The 22,920-nt window shown below is 33.4% G+C and overlaps 1 protein-coding gene across 2 annotated transcripts in view; it reads left to right on the plus strand.

Moving 5' to 3' along the window:
• Positions 1-22,920, plus strand: part of URI1 (URI1 prefoldin like chaperone) — a 74,081-nt gene that overhangs the window by 17,337 nt on the left and 33,824 nt on the right. The window contains exons 1-4 of one of the 2 annotated variants that reach the window (XM_032848424.1): positions 1,543-1,560; positions 7,479-7,513; positions 20,082-20,160; positions 21,192-21,327. In XM_032848424.1, coding sequence (XP_032704315.1) covers positions 1,558-1,560; positions 7,479-7,513; positions 20,082-20,160; positions 21,192-21,327 — 253 coding nt within the window. In that variant the 5' untranslated portion in view covers positions 1,543-1,557. Of the gene's footprint in view, positions 1-1,542; positions 1,561-7,478; positions 7,514-20,081; positions 20,161-21,191; positions 21,328-22,920 lie in introns of those variants that run through there. The other variant, XM_032848423.1, reaches the window with a different exon arrangement.

Genomic DNA, 22,920 nt, shown 5'->3' on the forward strand with positions numbered 1-22,920 from the left:
TACATTGCATTTTATTATTCGTTCATGAATAACATGAATTGCTTTTACCTTTTTGTTTATTGTGAATAATGCTACTATGGACTGAGTGTTCAAACATGTTTGAGACTTTGCTTTCAACCCTTTTATGTATATAACCAGAAGTGGAATTGCTGGATCATATGGTAATCCTGTGTTTAGTTTTTGAGGAACCACCTTACCGTTTCCCACAGTGGCTGCACCATCTTACATTCGCACCAGTAGTACACAAGAGTTTCAGTTTTTCTGTATCCTTCCAACACTTGTTACTTTCTTTCTCACTTCTTCCCTTCCCTTCCTTTTTCTTTTCTCTCAGTTCCCTCTCTCCCTCCCCCATCCCTCCCTCCTTCTGAGCCATTCTAATAGGTGTGAAGTGGTAACTCATTGTGGGTCTCTTTGATCTACTTTTATGTTCTTTTTTTCTCTTTTTTTGGCCTTCCTTTGATTTAATCAGATATGTTGCAATTTTCTCCCCTTTGTGAGCTGGTGATACTTTTTTTTACTGTAGAAATACGTGTGTGTATATGTAGATATATATATATACACACATATGTTAGCATTAAGTATACTGTATCCTTATACCTTTTTTTTTACTAGGTTAATTTTCTTCTAGAGAGCACAACATGAATTCACTTATTCATCCTACCTCTTGCATTATTGCTTTCATGCATTTTAGTTCCATGTTTTAAATACCATAATACTTGTTTGATGTGATCAATACTGATTTACCTTTACTATTCATTTGACCTGTACAGTTGTTCTTAGTTCTTTTTGCATTAATGTTATTCTGAATAGCACTATAGCATTTTTTTCTCAGCTTTATTGAGATGCAGTTGACATACACCAGTATATAAATTTAAGGTGTACAATATGTTGATTTGATATGTTTATATATTGCAAAATGATTATCATCTTGGCATTTTAGCTAGCACCTCCATCACATCATATATATGTAGTATTTCTTTTAGTGAAAATTTGCTGGTGAAGAATTCTTTTTCTGTGTGAAAATGTTTTTATTTTTCCTTCATGTTGAAGGATCTATTTGCTGTACATAATTACCAGTTTTCAGTTATTTTTTTCAGCACTGTAAGGTTTTATCTTATTTTCTGTTTTCTTTTGTTTTTTTTGTTGAAGTTCGCTCTAGCTCTTCTAGTTGCTACTTTGAAGGCAGTGTATATCCTCCGTGCTCCTTCTTGATGCTTATAAAAATTTTTTTTTAAAGATTTTATTTATTTATTTGACAGAGATCACAAGTAGGCAGAGAGGCAGGCAGAGGGAGAGGAGGAAGCAGGCTCTCTGCTGAGCAGAGAGCCCCATGTGGGGCTCGATCCCAGGACCCTGGGATCATGACCTGAGCTGAAGGCAGAGGCTTTAACCCACTGAGCCACCCAGGCGCCCCTAAAATTTTCTTTTTTTGGGGAGGGTTTCATTTGTGGAAGTTTGTTTTTCCTTGATGTAATTTTTTTTTTTCTTGCTTGAGGTTGTTAGAGTTTCTAGAATCTGTTGGCTGATACCTTCCTCCTTATTTTGGAAAATCCTGTCATGGTAGGTTCACATATTGCTTCTGTCACATATGCTCTTCTTTCGCTTTCTGAGTTTTCAATTATACAGTGTTTTACATATCTCTTCTTGGTCTTTTCTGTATTTTCAGTTTTTTGTTTTCAAATCTCTGGGCTTTAATTTGGAGATTTTTCTTGACCTATAATGGAGCTCAACTAGAAACAAAGGATGGTAAAAATGATAATATAAATTAAATCTCAGATTATGAATCTTCAGATGATAGCAGTCAATGGGCAGTATTAAAAATTAATTCAGAATGGATCAGTGTTGTAAATATAAGAGGAGACAAACTGGTATCTCTGGTAAAACAGTGGGCATGCAAGCTGTGATTCAAGCATTATTTCAAGTTCAGAAATAAATGCAGGTTACAGTCCCCAATCTGCAATTCAGAAGGCTAAAAAGCACTGAAAACAAAGTTATTCCTAAGTGTGTGGCATATTCATTTGTTGACAAACTGATTGGAACTGATTTGAGTGAGGCACTTATTCCATTTACTTTGAATATTCATATATTTTATTGCCAGTGTCACTGTGTTTGATACAGAGTGGTGTTTCACTGGGGGTTGGTGTTTATAATGTATGTTACATATACTGTATTACTTTGTTAAGTTATGAAAATTTTTAAACTGAGAAACGTATCTGCTGAGGTTTTTGGCTAGGTGATGGTAGACCTGTACTTCTTTAAAAGGACTAGATGCATGCTTACTGTCAGTATGGCAGGTGAATACATTGGTGAATAAAGTAGACGTGACCCATAACTCACTGGGCTTTCAGCCAGTATGGTTAGAGTTTCCTGGATTCCTAATTCAAATACCCCTAAAAACAGAACACTCCACACATCAAAGTCTTCATTTTTAGGCATATTGCTGGATGTAGATGTTACCAGTGTTTGATATTTCCATTGTGACAAACCTTTATCTTTACCAACTATTACCGTTACCAAGTATCTTTATACTTGGTATTGTGAGTAATAACAGAAAGGAAAAGAAGGAGCCCTAATTTGTAGGTAGAACTATGAAGGAATGGAATGTACAATACCAAAGTATGTTAGACGTAATCTAATATTTGTGTATAAAGAGACTGGGTTCGAATGTGAGAAGTGCGTTAGAAGCTTGTGTAGGTGAAAATTGGGCTAAATGTAAAAGTAAGAATTAAGATGATTATTTTGATTCCATCCTAACGATGTTTTTGAATAAGGACATTTGAATGTTCTAAAAAGTGGTTCTATATAGTTGGAGTTAAATTTTTGGTAGTTTTGGTATTTTTGATTTTCAACATATTTAGAAAGTAAATTTATTTAAAATTTTTATGTAGAAATACTCAGTTCATTGCATTTATTATTTGTTGCAATTTCCTTTTTAAGAACCTGTAGTCAATTCCTTCTTTGCAGAGTCTTATTAAGAAGACTTGTAATATTTTACAAATTTTTAAAAAAGATTTTATTTATTCATTTGAGAGAATGAGCCATGGGGAGGGAGGGGGGAGAGAGAGAGAGAGAGAGAAGCAGACTCCCCGCTGAGCAGGGAGACTGATGGAGGCTAGATCCCAAGACCCAGTGATCATGAATTGAGCTGAAGGCAGAGGCTTAACCCACTGAGCCACCCAGGCACCCCTAATATCTTAGTAATTTTGTTGAAGTATGCTTTTTGTATACTTTGCCAATGACTTTCAGATGTCTGTGTAATTAACTGACAATATGTTTTTGAAAAAAATTATTTTCGACCTTTTAAGCAATTGTCTGATAACAGTGCATGTGTACTGTCCATTGGTTTTAGCCACCACTGATACTTTTTTTTTTATTCAGCAGCTTTAAATCCCAAAATTGTACAATCTGTCAGAAGACAGTCTAATAAGAGAAGCAAACTGTATAAATTTAGACAGCTCTGATTAATACAGTCCTCAGATTATCATTCTGTATATGAATCCATAGAGGGAGAATTTGAAATTGAAATAGAGTTGGGGGGGTTTTAGAAATGAAATGGGACATTTTTGAGAGAAGTATCATTTGAGACTTAAGCAAAGTTACCCTTATAGGCTTTCTGTTCCAGTCTGATTTTAATGTGGCACTGTCACTTAACAGAGAAAACTCATGGGTTGATGCCCCCTTGTGGTCTCTTACCAAAATAAATAGCACAAATGGAAATAAGTAATGAAGATCTTAATACATGTTAAATCATTCATTCCTTAACAAAATAATTTTTAGAAAGTTTCTTCTGAGGAAAAACAGCAAAGGAATTATTATTCCCCATATAGTTTATTGGCTTTAAAATTTATCAAATATTACTTTAACCTTTTGCAACAGAATTTGTATGTATGTTAGCTAGACACTGACATAAAGAAAAAGAGGTTGTTGGTTTTGTTGTCTACCGCTGTCATCCTGGGCATCTAACTCAGTCATAAGTACTTCAAAAGTATGACGAGATGTGGTAGTAATTAGAGGGCTAGCGTGTTGTTCCCCCCACACCCCCACCTCCCAGTGCACACAAAGAAATGGGGCTTGGGAAATCTGTTTATACTTAGTCACTTGACCTAAAAAGGCCAGGAGCTGTTGGAAGAAATGAGGGTTTTTATTAGCCAGTTGGTGAATTTAAGCTTATTTGCTTTTACTAACATTGATAAGGTCTTCTTTGTGTATGAGTGTGGGTTTGTGGATGAAATGGAGAAGTAGCAGCAGCAGTCAGTGTTTTAAAAAAGAAAGACCAAAGATGTAAATAGCTGCTTTGCTTCTGTCATCCAGTAAGATGCATGATGGTTGGAGGTAGTCCAATCCAGTGAATATGGGCTTTGAGATTAGATAGTCCCGGTTAGCTAGACTCGGTTCTAAAAATGATTATTTCTCTTACCAGTTCCTGGGCAATTGCATAATATTGGATAAGATACTTAAATTTTGAACACAGGTTTTGGAGAGGTCAAAAACCTGCCTTTACTGGTTTTCATCCTATGAAGTCTTGGCATATACCATTGTTACTACTTTTTAGGGTAAGGGCACTTTTGAACTACAAAGCACACCATGGACTATCTTACTACTGGGCTGTTGGTGAAGACTCTTAGATAAAATGTATCTTAAAAAGTGGTAAATCAGCTCATAGACCTTTCTCTTTACTGTGGACTTTAATGCTGTACTGTTGCGTTAGCACATAATTTATTTATAAATTCCTGGCTCTAAATGCTATTATATCACATTAAAGAGTTTACTAGGTCAATTATTTTAATTGTTGAAGCCTACTAATCAATTTTTTAAAAATGATTCAATGAGATTTTTTCTTCAGGAGTAACAGTTGCATGTTTTGACAGGTTTAACTTAAAAAACTATTATTGTTGCTCCATAGCCATCTTATTAAAAAGCTTCGTGAAGGACAATAAAGTAATGAAATGTTTTTCTGTTGTTTTGCTTTGTTCTTTCAAGGGTTTCTTATAGAACCAGGTTCATTTTATTTATTTAATACTTGAATTAATCTGAGTCAATTTTCAGAAGAAGTAAGATTATTTAGACTTATTTAACTTAATAGGAAAAATTAGATTTTTTTTAACCCATTCAGATTCAATTGGAACCATCAGATTTTTCTTTTTTCTAAAATTTTCCTTGGCATCTACAGTTCTAGAAATTTGCCAATATTTTCTTTTGAATAATTTGCTTTAAAACAGAGGAAAACTAGAATGATCTCTCAAAATATCAGTACAACTGCTTGGATTTAAAGGTTTTTGGAAGTAAGTGGGATATATAACTCATGTAAACAAAGATAACTGTAGCCTTACCAGAAGGCTGTTATAGGTATTATACCCACCTCTCTCACCTTTTCCTTTATTTCTCTGACTCTTAAAATATGGAGCCTGTACCTTTGATTTTGCCTAACTGGACGACTCTGTTCTAATATCTGTATGTAACTAATAATCAGACTTTAGTGTAAGGCAATATTTTGGTGGTTAAAATTTCTGTTATAAATTATGAAATGGATTTTTGTTGTTTTATCCTTGAATGTCTGTTCTTGGGAGACTATTTTAGGAAAGAAAGGGGGTGAGGGAGATGGTGGAGTGGGGGAAAGATAGTTAAAGTGGAGACTAGACCATGGGGGGTGATGGCCAGAACACATGCCATTCTACTAGAGACTTGTTTTTTAAACATAAAAAGCATATGTGCCAAATTTACATATTTACTAATTAAAAAGCCTTCCTGGAAACATTAAGTAGACTATCTTCTGTAACCTTTAACACTGTCACTAATGGATATTGCTTAGAAAATTTCATCGAAGGTCCTTTAAATAATGTAAATGATTATGAATATGTAACTAGTTAATATGCAGCTACGAAAGGATTATCATGTAGAGGTTAATGAACATTCTGCTCTTATGGTTTGCAGGGCTTTTCTTTTTGTGCTTTTGGCTCACTTCATGCTTGGAAACACATGCATTGGGATTGGAAAGCATCCTGACTGTTTTTTGGGTCTCATCTTTTAATGGGGTTGTTAAAGAGGAACTTTATGAAAAGGATTTCATGAAGATTTTTTTCTTTCTCAATTTACATTTAATTCTGTTTGTCTATTTTGTAATTACTGCCAAATCAGAAACAGTGAAATGGATTGATGTAGTTTTAGCCTGGTTCTTCCAGATGTAAAGTCAGTACTCTATTATATATTACCACTGTTATTAAGTGTTGCTATGTGATTGATACTTACTGAGAGATCTTCATTCTAAAACGGACTTTTTATGCTGTGTTAATGTGTAGTATGGTTGGGTATCTGATTACAGCATGTATTTTGGTACAGGATTGCTGCCTAAGTATTTAAAATGTACCAAAGGAGGACATTTATTTCAGGAATTAAATGTTATAATAGGAATTTAGTGACAGCACCCCACTCCCCCCCCCCCCCTAGAAAAAAGTCTTGTGATTTTTGGGTGAAACATTTAGCAAGAGAGACAAGAGACAATATTGGTGTTTAGAATGGTGAACTGAAGCAGTGTGTTTCAAACCAGATAATGCTGCTGTCTTTCTCACATGGCCTTGTATTGAGCATTTTGGCTTGTATCCCTTAGTTTCTCTGCTCTAAAATGGTGTTACAGTATTTGAGATTATTGTTTAAAATTTTTATTAATGGACAATTTAAAAACAATTAGTAATCTCTGAAAACAGTGTTGTTTTTTAAATTACCATTCAAGGGTTTCTTTTCTTCGTTGGTTAATGTTGGGTTTTTTTTTTTTTCCCCCAGCATTTTTAGATTCTGCTGAAATATCTTTAAGGAAAACAAAGAAGTTTTGCCCTTAATTTTATTGTTTTAGTAATATAAACATAGTTTAAACTGGCTATTAAGTGCTTAAAATTTTATCATAATTCACTAAGGGAACAAATGGGCTGTTCAGAGCATCTCTTTATCCCAAGTATTTCTTCTTGAAAATGTTAGTAGAAAAATATCACTGAACTCATTTTTAATGCATCAGAATAAAAATTACAGGTGAAAACATTTGGAGATATACTGACAAAATAAAATATTTTTACTACTGTAGTTTTTTTTTTTTTAGTGATGAAACGTGAATGTTGCATTGGTTTTTTGTTATTTATAACATTTGCGTATTCTACAAAATATGTAACATTGAAAGCAGGTCTGTAGATTGTACAAAATACTAGTTATCTTATATCATATGTCACCTAATAGTTATGAAGCGGGTTTTGTAGCAAAGTATGAATTGGAAGGCTGTAATTTGTTCTGCAGTTATCAGCCTGCATTAGGGGGTTATGATAAAGTGTGCTGCTTAAAAATGAACAGTCACATCTCTGTGCATTTGACAAATAAAAATGTATACTGAGACACTATTAAATCTGTAACGCCACTGTTCTAGTTTCTGATGCACTGATTTTGTAGCTTTGTGTATAGCCCGTTTTTTCATGAGTAGTTATCTGTTTTCATGACAGGTGGTCACTAACTGCCAAGAGAAAATCCAGCATTGGTGAGTGAAAGATGGTTTTATATTATTTCCGAAATACTGATGGGGTCATCTCTTTGTGTTTAAGTAAAGTGTGTATTATTTTTTTGTAACCTGTAATTGAATTCTTCTAGTAATCTCCATTTTGAATGCTTTGATACTAATTTATATTGTCCTTCACTGTTTACTGAATTACGTGTTCCCTGATTTCCTGAAATTGTGTCACCATTTGTGTTTATTCTAATTGCCTTCTTCTTTTCTTTTCTTCTCTTTTTTTCAAATTAGAATAATATTAATATCATTATGAGGTGGAGACTGAGACATTTTTGAACGTGGCTAATCAGAGAGAGCTCTATTTGGGGAATATTCTTATATTTGTGGTAGAATAATAATTGGAATCAGTTGTTTTAAAATAGTGATGGAAATATCCACATTTCCTTGAAGTTTGAAAAAATCTAATTAATTCCCTACTTCCCAAAGCTTTCTTTATGGACTGCACTTTTTCTTAGAGTATAGAGAGGAAGAAAGCATATCTATTTTAATGTGCTAATCTTTAGTTAAATAGGACAATGCTTGGTAAATAACACACTTCCCTAAGTCTTCTGAGGAAAACACTCAATGTAATGGTGAATAAAATCTTACATTATGAGTTGTCATGAGGTATAGCTGTTGATCTTACAGATATCAAATTACAATATATCCATGCTGTGTTTACGAAGATTTTACTGAGAGAACAACAGGAGCTGTCTTGATTATTGTCTGCAGGGTTATTGCAAAATCATGGTAACTGCCCCTTTAGTGGTGAGATTAAACCTTTGGTTATACACCATCAAGCATATAATATTTTAAATTTATTTAAGAGGCTTTTGTTCATGCCTGAGAGATCTCCAAGGAAATAATTTATAGTTAGTGTATATCAAATGTTTTTTGGTTTAAATGCACATAGGCTGCAAGCAGTGGATAAGAGTGAAAATCGGTTCAATCTGTACACATCATCTTATTAAATTCTGACTGTTGGCTTGCAGAAAATAATCTAAAACTAATAATATCCACTTTATAAATAAAAATTCAGGGACTTCATTAATTTTCAATAAATGCAGAGTTGTAGTTGCATCTACTGGTAGTGTAAGTCTGTCAGCATTTCCATGATGGACATTCACTCTTTTCATTATACATTGAGTCCAGGTTAAAACTTGAAGTTCAAGTACTTGGCCAAAGAATTAACCATTCCCCCTCAACCCTCCACCTTGTGCTGATTTGGCCAAAGTGATCCATTTTATAAATAATTCCAGAGGAAGTTTTATTCACGTGGACTTCTCTCTTTTGAGTTGGTAAGGAATTCAGGAGATCAGTAAAAGGTTGGATTCACTAAGAACAGATACTAATTGAAGCAGAGTGTGAATAACTTGCTTCTGGTTTGTTTTGCAAGATTCTTTCCCTGTTAGAATGAAAATTCTTTAAGGCCAAGGGGCAGGTTTTCATTTTTTTTTTTTTAGCTACAGCACCTCCTCCTGTGTTTGGCATATTATAGATACTTAATAAATGTTTGAGTAGATGAAGACTGTATATATATAATTATATATAACATTTTAGTTTGCAGATACTGTAGCAATGTCCAAGTCTGGTAACCACTGACAAACGGAAATGTGACATTTATTTCAGAGCAGGTTCATGTTGACTCTCAACCTCAGTTTCCAATTTTCCAAAGCTTTCCAAACTATAGAAGCTTAGGTATTTACCTACAAGTGTCTTAAAGTAATACAATTCCTTGTTTTTACTTCAAAAAATTAAAATAATTTTTCCAGTTGAAATTTGCCTTTTCCTCTGAATCATTTCTAATAGGGCTGAGGAAACAGACTTTTCTGTTTGTTTTTAATGAGGATCTGATATTGCTAGAATCTAAATGGCCAGTGAACTCACCGATTTATTATATTAAAAAACTGAAACCAAAGTATCTCCATTCCTCTGAAAGCCAGGAAATAGATAGCTATTTGGGAGCGTTGTGGAATTCTCGTGATGTTTTTATTCTGTTAATTCCACAAACAGTGATTGAGTTCCTACCATATGCCAGTGTTACGTTGCTGTTTGGAATTGAACGACCCTGCCATGGAGGAATTCATAGTTGGACACTAAACAGGGAAATCACAATAATTTTGTGCTATTTACAGAGAGCTAGGAAGCAAGAACGGAAGCTGTTAACGCTTCTTAAGGCTGTCTTTCTTGCACACTGCTTTTAAAAGCATGTTGCTTTTCAGTTTTCTTTAGGCCTTGGTTTTAGCCTAGTCTAAAATACAATTCATATAGCTAAGCTCCCTTCTTCATGGTATACGTATCAATATATTAAGGGAGAGCAACACAGATGATTTTTTAAAAATGCTTTCTTACGCTAGTGATGTTTATACTTGTTTGGGCAGTTTTAAAGCATTCTTTTATTTAAGGGACAAGTAATAAATATTGTAGGCTTCCAAAATGATTTTTTTTTTTTTTTTTTTTAATGTAGGGCAGAACTAAAAATATTTGTGGAAAAGTAGGAGTAAAAATGGCCTGGGGCAAACAAGATCTGCCCAAAAAAACTCTTCCAGAAAATTAATTCAAATTCCAGAACTTTGGTAAACTAGAAACATTCATAGTATTTGTGTAGTTAATAACAGATAATAAGGAAAGGTTTGAGCCTAATAGTTGAGAATTTGTACAACACTTAGAGCTAATAGTGGTTTTCAATTTAGTGAAGATTAAAAAAAAATTTAAATACAACTTTTTTTTTTCCTTAAAATCCTTTTTACTTAACTCAGGAAATAAGGTATTATAAAATCCACGCACTATTTTCTTATTAAAATATGGATGTACTTCCACTGTTTAATCCACCAGGGCCTGATTATTCTGTTTATAGATTACCTGTAATTTTTTATCTTTTTAATTCTTCCCTAAAGAGCATGGGATTCAGAGTCACACATCTACATTTGAATCCTGTCATTTACTAACTATAACCTTGGGTGAATTCCTGAGATTCTCAGTTTTCTCCTTGTCAAGTGACAATGATACTACTTAACTTGAAGATGAGTGAGATAATGTCTATAGAACACCCAGGCTGACACTCAATAAATATTAATAGTAGCTCTGAAATCTCTTTTGAAAATTTTAATTATCAGATGAATAAAGAAAACAAGAAAAACCTACCAAAGCTTTGTAAATATTCCTGAATATTTTGTATTCATGCCATCATCTTATTTTATCATGATGGAGAGATGGCTTTCTAAGCAGTATTGTTAAAGCTTTACATTAATGTTTTTAGATAACATGTTATTATGAAGAATTTCAAACAAAAGGTGACTCTATTGTGAATCCACATGTACCCATCACTCAGCCTCAGTAATTATCAACTTGCAGTGTCATCTGAACTGTTAAATTTCAACAGCCTCTCCTACCCTCTTCGCCCACCTACAGCGCTTTTGAAATGAACCTGAAAATGTCCATCTGGAAATATTTCACTTTGTGTCTTTAAGACATAAAACTTTTAAAAATTTACACAAAAAATTTAAAATTTGGCAGTATATTTATATAGTTCAAAATTTAGGAAGTTTTGAAGGGTATAAATGGGGTATAGTTTTTCTCCTACCCTTATCCCTCAGTTCTCATTTATCTTTGTAAACAGTGGTTTGGCCAGTTTCTTGTAAATGTTTTCAGAAATTGTTTGCGTAAAGGATATGTTCTATGTGTGTATGTGTGTGTGTATGTATATGTGTGTGTACATGTGTATTCATCCACATGTCTTTATAGACTGTGCTCCCACCCTTTTTGACAAAAATGAAGTCAGATTTTGTGCTGTTCATTTAATTCACCCTTGGAGATTGTTCTCAATTATTAGTTAACTCTTGTTCTTTATTTCATTTCCATAAATTTGATTGTGTGTCAAATGTCTAATTTTTAGAGTTACCAAATAAGATTTGGTACTGATTTTTTTTTTTTAACAAATAATGGTGACCTTACTAAGACAATTGTTTTATGACTCGAAATTTATCCTTCTTGAGCTATTTTATCCATTATTTATTGTTTCTTAATAAAATTACTCTAAAACTTAATGGCTTAAAACAGCAACCATGTTTTTGTGTGCGTTTGATTCTCTGGATGTGCATATTGGTCTTGACTTATCTGTGTTCTTGTTCTGCTCCTCTATTTGGGCTCATTGTGTGGTTGCGGCTTTTTGGTGGCTGGGTCAGCTCGGTTGTCCAAAATGACCTTACCCACAAGTCTGGTGGCTAGTGGGTTGTTAGCTGGGCCTCTGTCCATGTGCTCTTCTCCCTGGCTCACTTTACCTGATCTCAGGGCAGCAAAAATGGTAGCTGCAAGGCTACCTTGTGTAGGGCAGAGTGGGAAATAGACTCCAGTTGGTAGGAGGAGTGATGAAGAATTTATGGTCATTTTTAATGCATCATAGGTATTTCTAGTTATGTCCCACAAGAAAAAAGTTCCATTACTTGTGTTGATTTGTGAGAATTTAATGAAATATAGCATGTGATGCCTGGCATATACATGTCATATGTTTCTTAGGCATTACTTGTAATCATAAACTGTATGCATAGGAGTTGTAAAAACTTTACTGTCTTGCTTCCCTCAAATCATCTTAAAAGAGTTTTAAGTAGTAAAGATACCTATAAAATGACGTGAAGCAGACGTAAGTGAAAATAAAAAGGCATTTTATATTATTCAAATATTTAATTTTGGAAAGAATAGCTTTAAATTTGGGCATACAAATGCTGAAACACTTGAGCATGGGAATTTATTTTTTAAATTTTTATTTAAACTCCAGTTAGTTAGCATACAGTATAGTATTCGTTTCAGGTGTACAAGTTATAGTGATTCAGCACTTACATACAACACTCCGTGCTCATCACAACGAGAATTTTGAGAGAGGGATCCTAAAGCAGATACCTGGCATTTTCACTTTTCAAAGGGAAATAGACAAAAAATACTGTATAGAGAAAAAGAGTAACTGGTTTCTAGTATAGGTTATAGTCAAAGTATATAGAAAGAAATAACCAAGTAAGCATACCTAAATAGTTAAAAAACACAGATGAAGGTGTTTGTTTGGAATTCTTCTTTCAAGTGAGTCAGTGTGGATGGATGGATATGTCCCTCTGTCTCTATCTGGTGTTTTGAGGGATTCTTTGTCCCACAAAATCACCAGGCTATTTCATTATAGTAGTGCTGTAGTTTGTGGTATATTTCTCATAAATTACCTGAAACAGGGCTTTCCTGACTTGCCTGCATATACAATAAAATTTGTTGTATTTTATTATGCATAATCTGAAATATTGATTTGCATACCTTTAAAACTTAAAAAAAATGTTAATAGTGATGACTTCATGTTTCAGTATTAAGTAAATTTGGAAACCATGTTTTTCAGACTCCCATTTTATTGACCACAAAGTTTTTAGTCACTTGTTTTGTATAGGGCCTTCTGTTCGGGCTTTCTCATTTTATGTGTCTTCGTGACTCTACTGTCACCCCCAGTAGAGCAGAGGACAGTTTCCAAACCTGAAGATTTTACATGCTTTTATGGTTGGAATCTCTGTAGTTATGAAAGTGTCCTTAGGGACAAGGGCAAGAGGGAGGAATCGTATATATAAATCCACTTCTTTGTTATTTTTTAGTTCCTGCATAGTTTTCTTTTTTTCCTTTTTAAACAGTATGGTATTTTAGTACATGGGTTTGGGAGGTTAAGTAAGTTTTGCAGTTTTTGCATGTGATATTTCAAAGCAAATTAAGTTGCAAAAGAAAAGGATTCAAGTTGAATGTTCTAAGGATGGTATTTTTAAAAACAAAATGTGAATTAGGTTTTTAATTTTTTATCCTTAGTATAAGATAAATACATTATTTAGAAAGGTTGAAATAAGAAAAGAATAAAGACAAACTTATTTGTAATTCTAAAGAGAAGGTAATTTTTCCTCTTTTTAAAATATTTTGTTTTATTCCCTTCAGCTTTTTAATTCTGTATGTGTGTTTATGTCACCAAGGTCAAATTGTAAATGCTTGCTTTCTTTTTAAAAAAGGTTAATGATTTTTAAGTTGTTTTTAGAATTTGTTGCTTCTAGTAGTCCCCTAGCCTTTGTATCATGTTTAATACTAGTTTAATACTAGTATTAATACTTAATTAATGCTTAAGTTTAATACTTAATGCTTTTTTGAAAATGAAATGTAAAATAAATGCATTATAGGGGAATTTTTTAATAGGGAAATTTTAAAATAAAATTTGAGGTTTTATAAAAAATTTGTAAGTACATTTCCTCCTTTAGAACATAGTCTTGATTATGTATTTGCGGTATCCATATACATTGTTTGGTTCACGGTTTCCCACAATCAGCTTAAATCTAGTGAATATCTGATTGATGCTACACCTCAATTTGACTTGGCATACCTAATGACTTTTCATCTCTATTTTGACCGTATTAGGTTTGAAAACTACACCTCCTTGTACTTCGAGTTTTTAAATTTTCTACTCATTTTAATTTAATTTTTTATAAAAATAAGAGCAGTGTACAATAAAGCTTTGAAGCTCGAAAGAGTACCATATAAGGGTGAAGGTGTCAGTATTGCAACAACAGTGCTTGACTGAGAGGCAGACCATTTAGTGATAATCCAGGGTTCTAGTTCTTGTTTTGAGATACAAAAGTCTAAATTCTAATATACTCAAGGCAGTGGGTATCAGTGTATGACCAGGGAAAATGTAGGCAATAAAAAAACTGAGGCATGCATACAATTTAACATTTTTACTAATTTATATTCAACTCATGACTGAACTGGTGATGGTTTGCCTATTTTTTATTTAAATCAACAGAGTTGAAGATAATTTTGAGAATTTTACATATTTGATGGGTTTTAAACCAGGATTGCTTGAGGGATCTGAGTGGCTTCTGTTGAAATTATACTCCAGATACTGGGACTTCTTCTCAGGAAAGAATCTAGTGTTTTTATTCAGTTTCTCATAGGTATCAGTGACCATAAAGGTTAGACATTCATATCAGTGATACGAATCACTGCTCTAAGAAAACAATACAAAAAAGTTTTCTATTTCCTAAAATATATTTTGGAAATAAAGTTTAGAAAGTTGAAACCACACTTATAAATTAGAATTAAATAGAAATGGCACAAACATTTAAAGCTTGTCGGTTATAAACTTAGCAAAACTCATCATTTCTGAAAGGCCCCTCCTTTCTGATTTGTCACAAAAATTAGTGTCAGTTGTAGAGAACTCAGAGAATAAAGAAAATTAAAATGACCCATAGACTCTTCCCTGAAGCTGACTGAACTAGGAGGTACCTTGGGACATTTCTTTCACACTTAGAGTGATGTGTTTTTATATGATTTTTAAACTTTCTTACTTCAGATTCTCATCTCATTTTATTCTTAGAGTAAAAGAACACTAATGAGTGAAGAAACAGGTACCCGTGACCACTGACAAGTCTGAAGTCCCATGTATATGTGTGTCAGCAGAGAGCACTAGAAACAGTTTATCTGTCCCAGCTTTGCTGTATATAAACCTGTTGTGACTCTGTTTTCTCCTTGTTGAGTTAAATTGAGGAAACCTAGTAGAATGTTAGCTGCATTGATCTCTCTTTGACGATTTTCTTTCATTAACTTTAGAATAATTGCAAGTGTTTATATTTAAGTTCGTCTTTGCGTCTATTTCCAGTACAATTTTTTGATGGACTCATAAAAATAAAGAACATGGACTATTTCATCAGCGTCTTCTGATGGCACAAATTTCCTAGGTATAGAGTTCAGAAAAAGGAATATGCCACCATGTTGCCTGAATTTTGTCATCAATTTCACTTAATAGTATTTTGCCATGACCGTTTAAAAAAAGAATAATACTAATTTAATACAGATATATTTTAATTTTTAATGTGTTCCCCTTCTTGCCAAATTTCAGTTCCTTCAACAATATGATCTTTCTTTCAAGAACATTTTTATTATTAAATATAACCTTTAATTGGGGCGCCTGGGTGGCTCAGTGGGTTAAAGCCTCTGCCTTCAGCTCAGGTCATGATCCCAGGGTCCTGGGATCGAGTCCCGCATCGGGCTCTCTGCTCGGTGGGGAGCCTACTTCCTCCTCTCTCTCTGCCTGCCTCTCTGCCTACTTGTGATCTCTGTCTGTCAAATAAATAAATAAAATCTTTAAAAAAAAATAACCTTAATTATTTATTTAGACTTTTTTTAAGGGGATTTTGAAAACGATCATCATTCTTTCTTTAGTAATGAGAATACTTTTCTCTTTACCTATATGTAATCCATGCCTGAATTTAATATTCCTCTATTTTCTTAATGTCAGAGGTAAAAACCCAGGCTTCCATCAAGCTAGTGGATCTTTAACAAAGAAGCAATGCAAAGAAATAAAAAAGGCGTGCTATATTTGAGTGATGATCCCTGCAGCATATGGCATAAGGCTTGGTTGCAGAGAAGAAGCTCAATAAATGGTGAATTGAATTGAAACAAAGGTTTTCTTGAATTCTTAACAGGAACTTCTGGAGAGGGTATAATGGATTAAGAATCATTTGTAAATAAGATTATACAGTTAACTTACATTCCAAAATCATTGGATTTTATAATTTCTTAAAAACTTAAATAACTCTGCCCCAGATTAGCCCAGATAGTAATTTGAATGTAAAGCCCATTTCTTTTTCCCTTTTTGATCACCACTTGGCGTTTCCTGCATTTTTGTTTAGGACATGAGGTAAAGGGAGAGAGAATGATAAGAAATAAAAAAACAAAAACAAACCCACAGGCCTAATGTCAACATTTCTGCCTATTCCAACTTTCTACTTTAGGTTGAAAAGTTAGCAAAGTATTATTTCCATCAGTGATTTAAATTTTATTTCCCTTTTTTATTATTTAAAGGTGAAAATTGGAGACTTTGTTCTTGCCTCAAACCAGAGATATAGAACTTTTTTTCTTTACAGAGATTGTCAGTTGCATTTAAGAAAAGGATTAAAAATACAGTCTCGCTTTCATATTCCCCCATCTCCTTTTTAATATTCTATCATGAAAATCTTCAAACATTCAGAAAAGTTGAAAGAATTGTGCAGGTAAACCTTGACCGTATATCTGTCCTTATCTCAATCATTAATCCATCTTTCCCTGATGCATTTCAAAGTAAGTCATGGACATCAGTATACTTCACCTGTAAATACTTAAGCAAACACATTATTTTACTTGCTCTCATACTTTTAACAGCTTTATGAAAATAAGGTGTTTTCCATGGGATCTATCCTGATCTTCATCCTTAAGGTTAAGGCTAATTTGTAGTGTGCTATGTCTATGTCCTTCTTTGCTGCTGCTTTTTAATACAAAAGGTGCTTCTCAGAAGGCATATAGCGTGTGATTAGCAAGATTCAAAAGAAGATTGTAAAAGTCTCTTGTATATGACTTACAGCAGTGCTTTAGTTCTCATTTTCTATAAGGAACGTTGCATGAAGATACCTGTTGCAAATTAAATCTTGTTTATTAGATAGCTTTTTAAAATTAAGAGTTGATGCCTGAACTTAATCTCTAAAGATCAAGGATGATCAAGACCTCCAGACAAGGAGTTCTATATGTTATAAGTAAGTAGACGGAAGTGGTTTATCCTAACTATATCTGAGTTTTATTTTCCATTTGAAAAAAAAATAAGCAGTTGCCTCTTTTGACTACATATTTTAATATGACCAAAGTGTCTAAAAATTATGTTTCTGAGTAGTACAACAGAAGAAACACAACTCTTCAAATTTTGGTGCGAATAAAGATCCCCTACTTACCTTCTGTAATACAGTAGTTCTTAGAATCATATTTGTATTTTCTGTTGCATAGGCTTTGTGATTTTTGACAGGATTATTTATTTAATCCCTGAATATTAGAGGGACTATTTCAAGACAAATAGACAAATTCATGGACCAAGGTGTTTGATCCTGCATATTTCCACTAGTGAAACCTTTGGGGAGAGAGTTTCTCAAGCTGTAGTTTCTCCTAGAGACACTGCTTGTCTCATGCTTCCCTCCCTTCAAAAAGGACTTCTGGGTGGGCTGCACTTTAAATTACCTTCTTTCTTCTTTCTTTCCTTCGTTTCTATACTTTTAGAAAACTCAGAATTTAGAAATAGCAACTCTGACCTTAAATCATTCTCCAGTATGTCCACATTTTTGTTCTAGAGAGAATTAGTGATAAGTTTAAAACTGATCATACTTGATTTGGAATACTGACATTGATCTCTTGTATTACCTCTGGTTGAGTCTCCTATTCTTTTTTTTTTTTTTTTTTTTTTTACGAAAGAGGTGTTTTGTTAGGGAAGTCTCCTTTTTCCAGGTGTAGTTACCAAAATAAGACATACTGAATGCTAACTTTAATACTAGTTTTTTTTTTTTAAAGATTTTATTTATTTATTTGAGAGAGAGAATGAGAGAGAGCATGAGAGAAGAAAGGTCAGCGGGAGAAGCAGACTCCCTGCTAAGCAGGGAACCCGATGTGGGACTTGATCCTGGGACTCCAGGATCATGAACTGAGCGGAAGGCATTCGCTTAACTAATTGAGCCGCCCAGGCGCCCCCTACTAGCTTTATAACAATCACAGGAACATTTAGGTATCTAAGCTGATGTATAGTCCTTGGGCATTTTCTGAATTACTTATCTAAAACATACAAACTGTTAGTGTTCCGTAGATTTAATAATGAGTGTTTACTGTGTGCAGGCATTGCACCAAATCGGTTCTTTATGGACAGTATCCCATTTATTGCACGTATCAACCCTATCTCCAAAAGCCCCCTGAATGTAACATTTAACTATACTGTCTTTCAGTAAGTTGTGCTCTTTTTTTCAAATTGAATGCATTTAACATAATGGAATCTTAACTTAGTGGTTAGTAGTCTTTCTTGAAAATTTTAGAATGGTGTTTTTTGATCGTCTATGGAAACAGGGGTATCAGCTATTCAGTGTAGATGTACATTGCTAAACTCTTTATTTTTCTTTCTCTTGAACCTGTGAGATAGGCATTATTCCAGTTTTACCACTGAAGATACTAAGATGGGGGTTAATTTCTATATGTTAAGTGGTGGAGCTGGGATTCATCTTCTGGTCTGACTTCAAAGCCTTGCTCTTTCTGCTGTGCAGCTCTGTGCATGAAGTTTTTTAAACCAGTTTATTCTCATAAAAATGTATCCAGAAAGATGATATTTCTCCCTTAAGTAAATAAATAAAGACACTTTATGTTTATCAAAAAGGATTTTGAGGGGACCTTTTACAAAAGTCCTTGAACACTAGGAAATGAAGTCTTGCTTCAAAGAACACAGGCCAGAAGACCTAGGTTAAGTTCACTGCTTGCATCTTTTATGATGGAGGACGTCTGATTTCTCTTAAATGCGTGGTTTTTCCATCTTCTTTCTGCTTTCTTTTTTGAATGAGGAAAAAGTTGATAAGTGACATTTACTGCAGGAATATTTTTAGGATAACAGTATATTTGTGAAATTCCTTAATATTCTTAAGAGTAAATGAGATAATTTTTATTAATTATGCTGCTCTTGCTTTAGGGGTGCTAAGGAGTAAACTGAACCTATTCCATGACATTTATAGCACAACCATTTTTGTTATCTGGAGAACGATTATCTATGTTGCAATTTATTCTAATTTCAGTTTGGCAATATCTACATGTTTTTTTAAATTACTTGCTGAATTGGTGAGTTTTGTTTTTGTTACTTTTTTTAAACTGACAACACCCTTTTGCTTTAAAAAAATTCCAGTGCACTGGTTTAGCCTGCAGCTTATACCCTAGCAAGAAATGCTTACGAAACCTAATTTTCAGAGAAGATTTGAAAACAAGCATCTGCATGAAGGACTGTTCATTTCCAGCAGGTGTAAGAACTGAGTGCATAGTGTGGAAACATATGACCATCCCTGCTCCTACAGAATACCTTTTGGTTATTTGAAATTAATTTATTAGGTGGCTCTGTCTTGATACAACATGAAACAGGCTCCAAAGCCAAATCAAAATGCTTTTTTGTATTACCTCTACCTAATTTCTTCTAGCTCCTCGTTGGTTCTCTCTCACTGTAATCACATTAATATGAATAACTGTGAGGTTATTCCACATTTTTCAGCTTTAACTTTTCTAAGGACCGAACTGTCTCATCCAATTTTGTGTTCAAATTTTGTTTTCATGATTTCTGCTGTGCAGCCAGTGTTTATTCATCCACACGCTTTATTAAATCTAGTCTTCTTTCATCTTAAGTTCCTGTTTCCCTCTAAGCATCAGGCCCTCCCTCAGTATCTCCTTTTAATTTCCAAATTTTATTTAGTTCAGATGATCTTCTATATTACAAAACACTAGTTCTCAAGATATGTGTTCTAATTCTAAAACCAAAGTCCTTGAAAGTCTTAAATTTTTTGAAAAATGTATGGTTGAATAATGCCACTGCCAAACTTGGTAAACACAGGATTTTAAAATTAAAAATACTTTAATATTTAAATTGCTAAAATTGGGTTTTTGATTAGTTTGTCTTTTGATATATAGTCTACTCAAGTAATTATTAATTTGTGTATTCATTTAGTATTTGCTATTTTTTTGTCAACAGGAAGAAGGTAGATAATGACTATAATGCCCTGCAAGAAAGACTCAGTACCTTGCCTGATAAGTTGTCATATAATATCATGGTATGTGTGGTGTGTTGCTTTTAAAGTAGTATGTTGTTTACATATTAACTGTGGAAAGTGATGGTCCTTTGTTTTATATATATATTGATTCACAAATTGCCAAGCTAATAGACAGTATCTGAAAACTACCATAGCAAGGAAAGTTTGTTTTGTTTTACTTTATAATAATCCACTAATTGTTGTAATAGTTGGTATTTGCTTTTTTTTTCAGATTTATATTAAGTTATCACATTATAGAGACACAAATGGCATAAATGTTAGCACAAAATTTGACAAATTTGGTATGCAAATTTACTGTGTTAGAAAACTGTAATTAAGACAGAAATATGGCACTTAGTCGTTTCCTGTTAGCCAGAGCAGGAATAGATCATAATGTATAATTCACAGAATTACACCCTAGAACATTGATTTTATATAAAAAGGTACTGCTAATTTTTGTCTGAATGATCTTCATATTGACATAGTGATCTATTCGTGAGCCCTGGATTAGATTCTTTCATTGCTTAAATATTTTCTTTCATAAGACTTTGTTCTTAATTACAGTAGCTCAAATGTTTTGTAAATGTATTGTTCTTTATTATACTAACCCAAATATTTTGTAAAATTTGTAGACTCATTAAAGCTATTTATTTATTCCAACTTTGTTAAAAAATGGCTATTTTATTGGAAATAATTTTGAGGTTTTTTTAATCAGAGATATTCTTTATTAACTTAATATTTCATTGCTAGTTTGCTTTCATTTAGATTTATGAATGAACACGAAGTATCAACATTCAGAGACAGTGCTAATTTCTCTGAAAGCTGTATCTAAATGTGCTGATTCTTCTTTTCCTGTTTTAACATATAGGTTTTCTTAGTGAAACTTTAATGTGAAATTTCTATGAAATTGACATTTTTTCTTAGTTGATAAAAAGGCCTCAACACAACTTTTAATGCTGTTTCTTAAAATGTATTTTTAATTTTTTGTCTTCTTCCTTCCTTATTCCTTCCTTCCTTCCCTCCCTCCCTCTCTTCCTTCCTTTCAATAATAGGTACCATTTGGCCCCTTTGCCTTCATGCCAGGAAAGCTTGTCCATACTAATGAAGTCACTGTTTTACTTGGGGACAATTGGTTTGCAAAGTGCTCAGCAAAGCAGGCTGTGGGCTTAGTCGAGCATCGGAAAGAACGTATGTACCAATTATAAATGATGTATCTTTGCTGGATGTATTAGTTTAAAAAGTGCCAAGCTGTTACTAAAAGTACCATCCATGATAATATTAGTCCAGGCTATTTGTGGTTTGGTTGAATTGTAGGTAGTTTGATAGAACGAACATTTGAGAATGTAAGCTGGAGAATGGAACATCTGGGTTGGAAATATCACCCACATTAGCATGTTTTCAGAAATGACAGAGTGTAAAAGTCCTTAACATGTGGTTTTATAGATAGAAGTTGGGAAGACATCACACTTGGGCTCATTTTATATTTTATAACTGGTTTGTTTAGGTGCTTTCATAGGCTTATTTTTGCTTTTAATACTTTTAGTACATAGAAGGAATTTACTTTTTATTTATTGAACTAAGAGTAATACCTATTTATAAAAGAGGAAACAGTTTTTAAACATGCCTTTTGGTTTAGAAGAAGTTGTATTTTCATCGTAGAGAGAAGGCCAGGTGTGGAGAGATGCTACCCAAAAGAGTGCCCATTTGATTGAGGTAGTTCTTTAAGTTTGTTTATCTATGATATTGTTTGTTGGTGTAGATATATATCCACGTACACATTTTTAGTTGGATGGGCTTGGTTTCCGTTCTAGCTTAGTTACAGTTTAAAATTAGGTTTATTTAATATCTGTGTTCTTACTTCTATAATAAAATACTTGAATTGGTAGTATAATATCACCCCTACCTGTTTTTTAATCTTGTAGTTAAATGTGCATTAGAAAATAAATTTTTGAGGATTCTTCTGTATAAATGAGGTCATAAAGATATAAAAACAGCTGAGTTTCTACAGCTGAAATTATTTCACTTATACATGTGAGTGGGTACTAGTTAGAGAACTCATTTACTCAGTGAAATTGTGGGATCTATATTTGGACACTCTAATTGCAAATCAGCTCCTATAAGTTTATAATTGATAACATATTTGATCATTTGTGACACTAATCAGAATCTTATTGTTAGGCCTGTATATAATTTCTAGCAATGATAATTCTTTTGGCATTACTACACTAAAATAAGTCATGTACGTTAGAGGAAAAAGAATGAGCATAATTCTTTCTTAAAGGCCTTTCTTAATCGGGAAAGCTTTCTTATTTACTGGGGTAGCTCTGCTGATATGAAATCAGTCCATCGTCTGTTAAAGTTTATTCACTCTGATTTTCATGTGGATATTTCAGCAAAGAAATCTTTAGAATCAGTTATGACATAATATAGTAACGGGAAAATACTTTTTTTTTTTTTTTAAGATGTATTTATTTTAGAGAGCATGCGCACATGCTTTCAGGTGCGAGAAGGGGAGGGACAAAGGTAGAGGGGGAAAAAGAATCTCAAGCAGACGCCCCACTGAGCATGGACTCCAAAACTAGGCTTGATCACACAACCCCGGCATCATGACCTGAACTGAAATCAAGAGTCGGCCGTTCAACCAGCTGAACCACCCAGGCACCCTGGGAGAATACTTTTAATAGAATAGAAGTAGAGCTCTTGAATAGAGAAGTAGTTTTTGGTAGATCACTCTCCATTGTTAAAAATGATTTTGGGAACGAACCAAACATGATGACTTTT

The sequence above is a fragment of the Lontra canadensis genome, unplaced genomic scaffold (genome assembly GCF_010015895.1).
Source record: "Lontra canadensis isolate GAN:19392208 unplaced genomic scaffold, GSC_riverotter_1.0 scaffold202, whole genome shotgun sequence".
NCBI lineage: Eukaryota > Metazoa > Chordata > Mammalia > Carnivora > Mustelidae > Lontra > Lontra canadensis.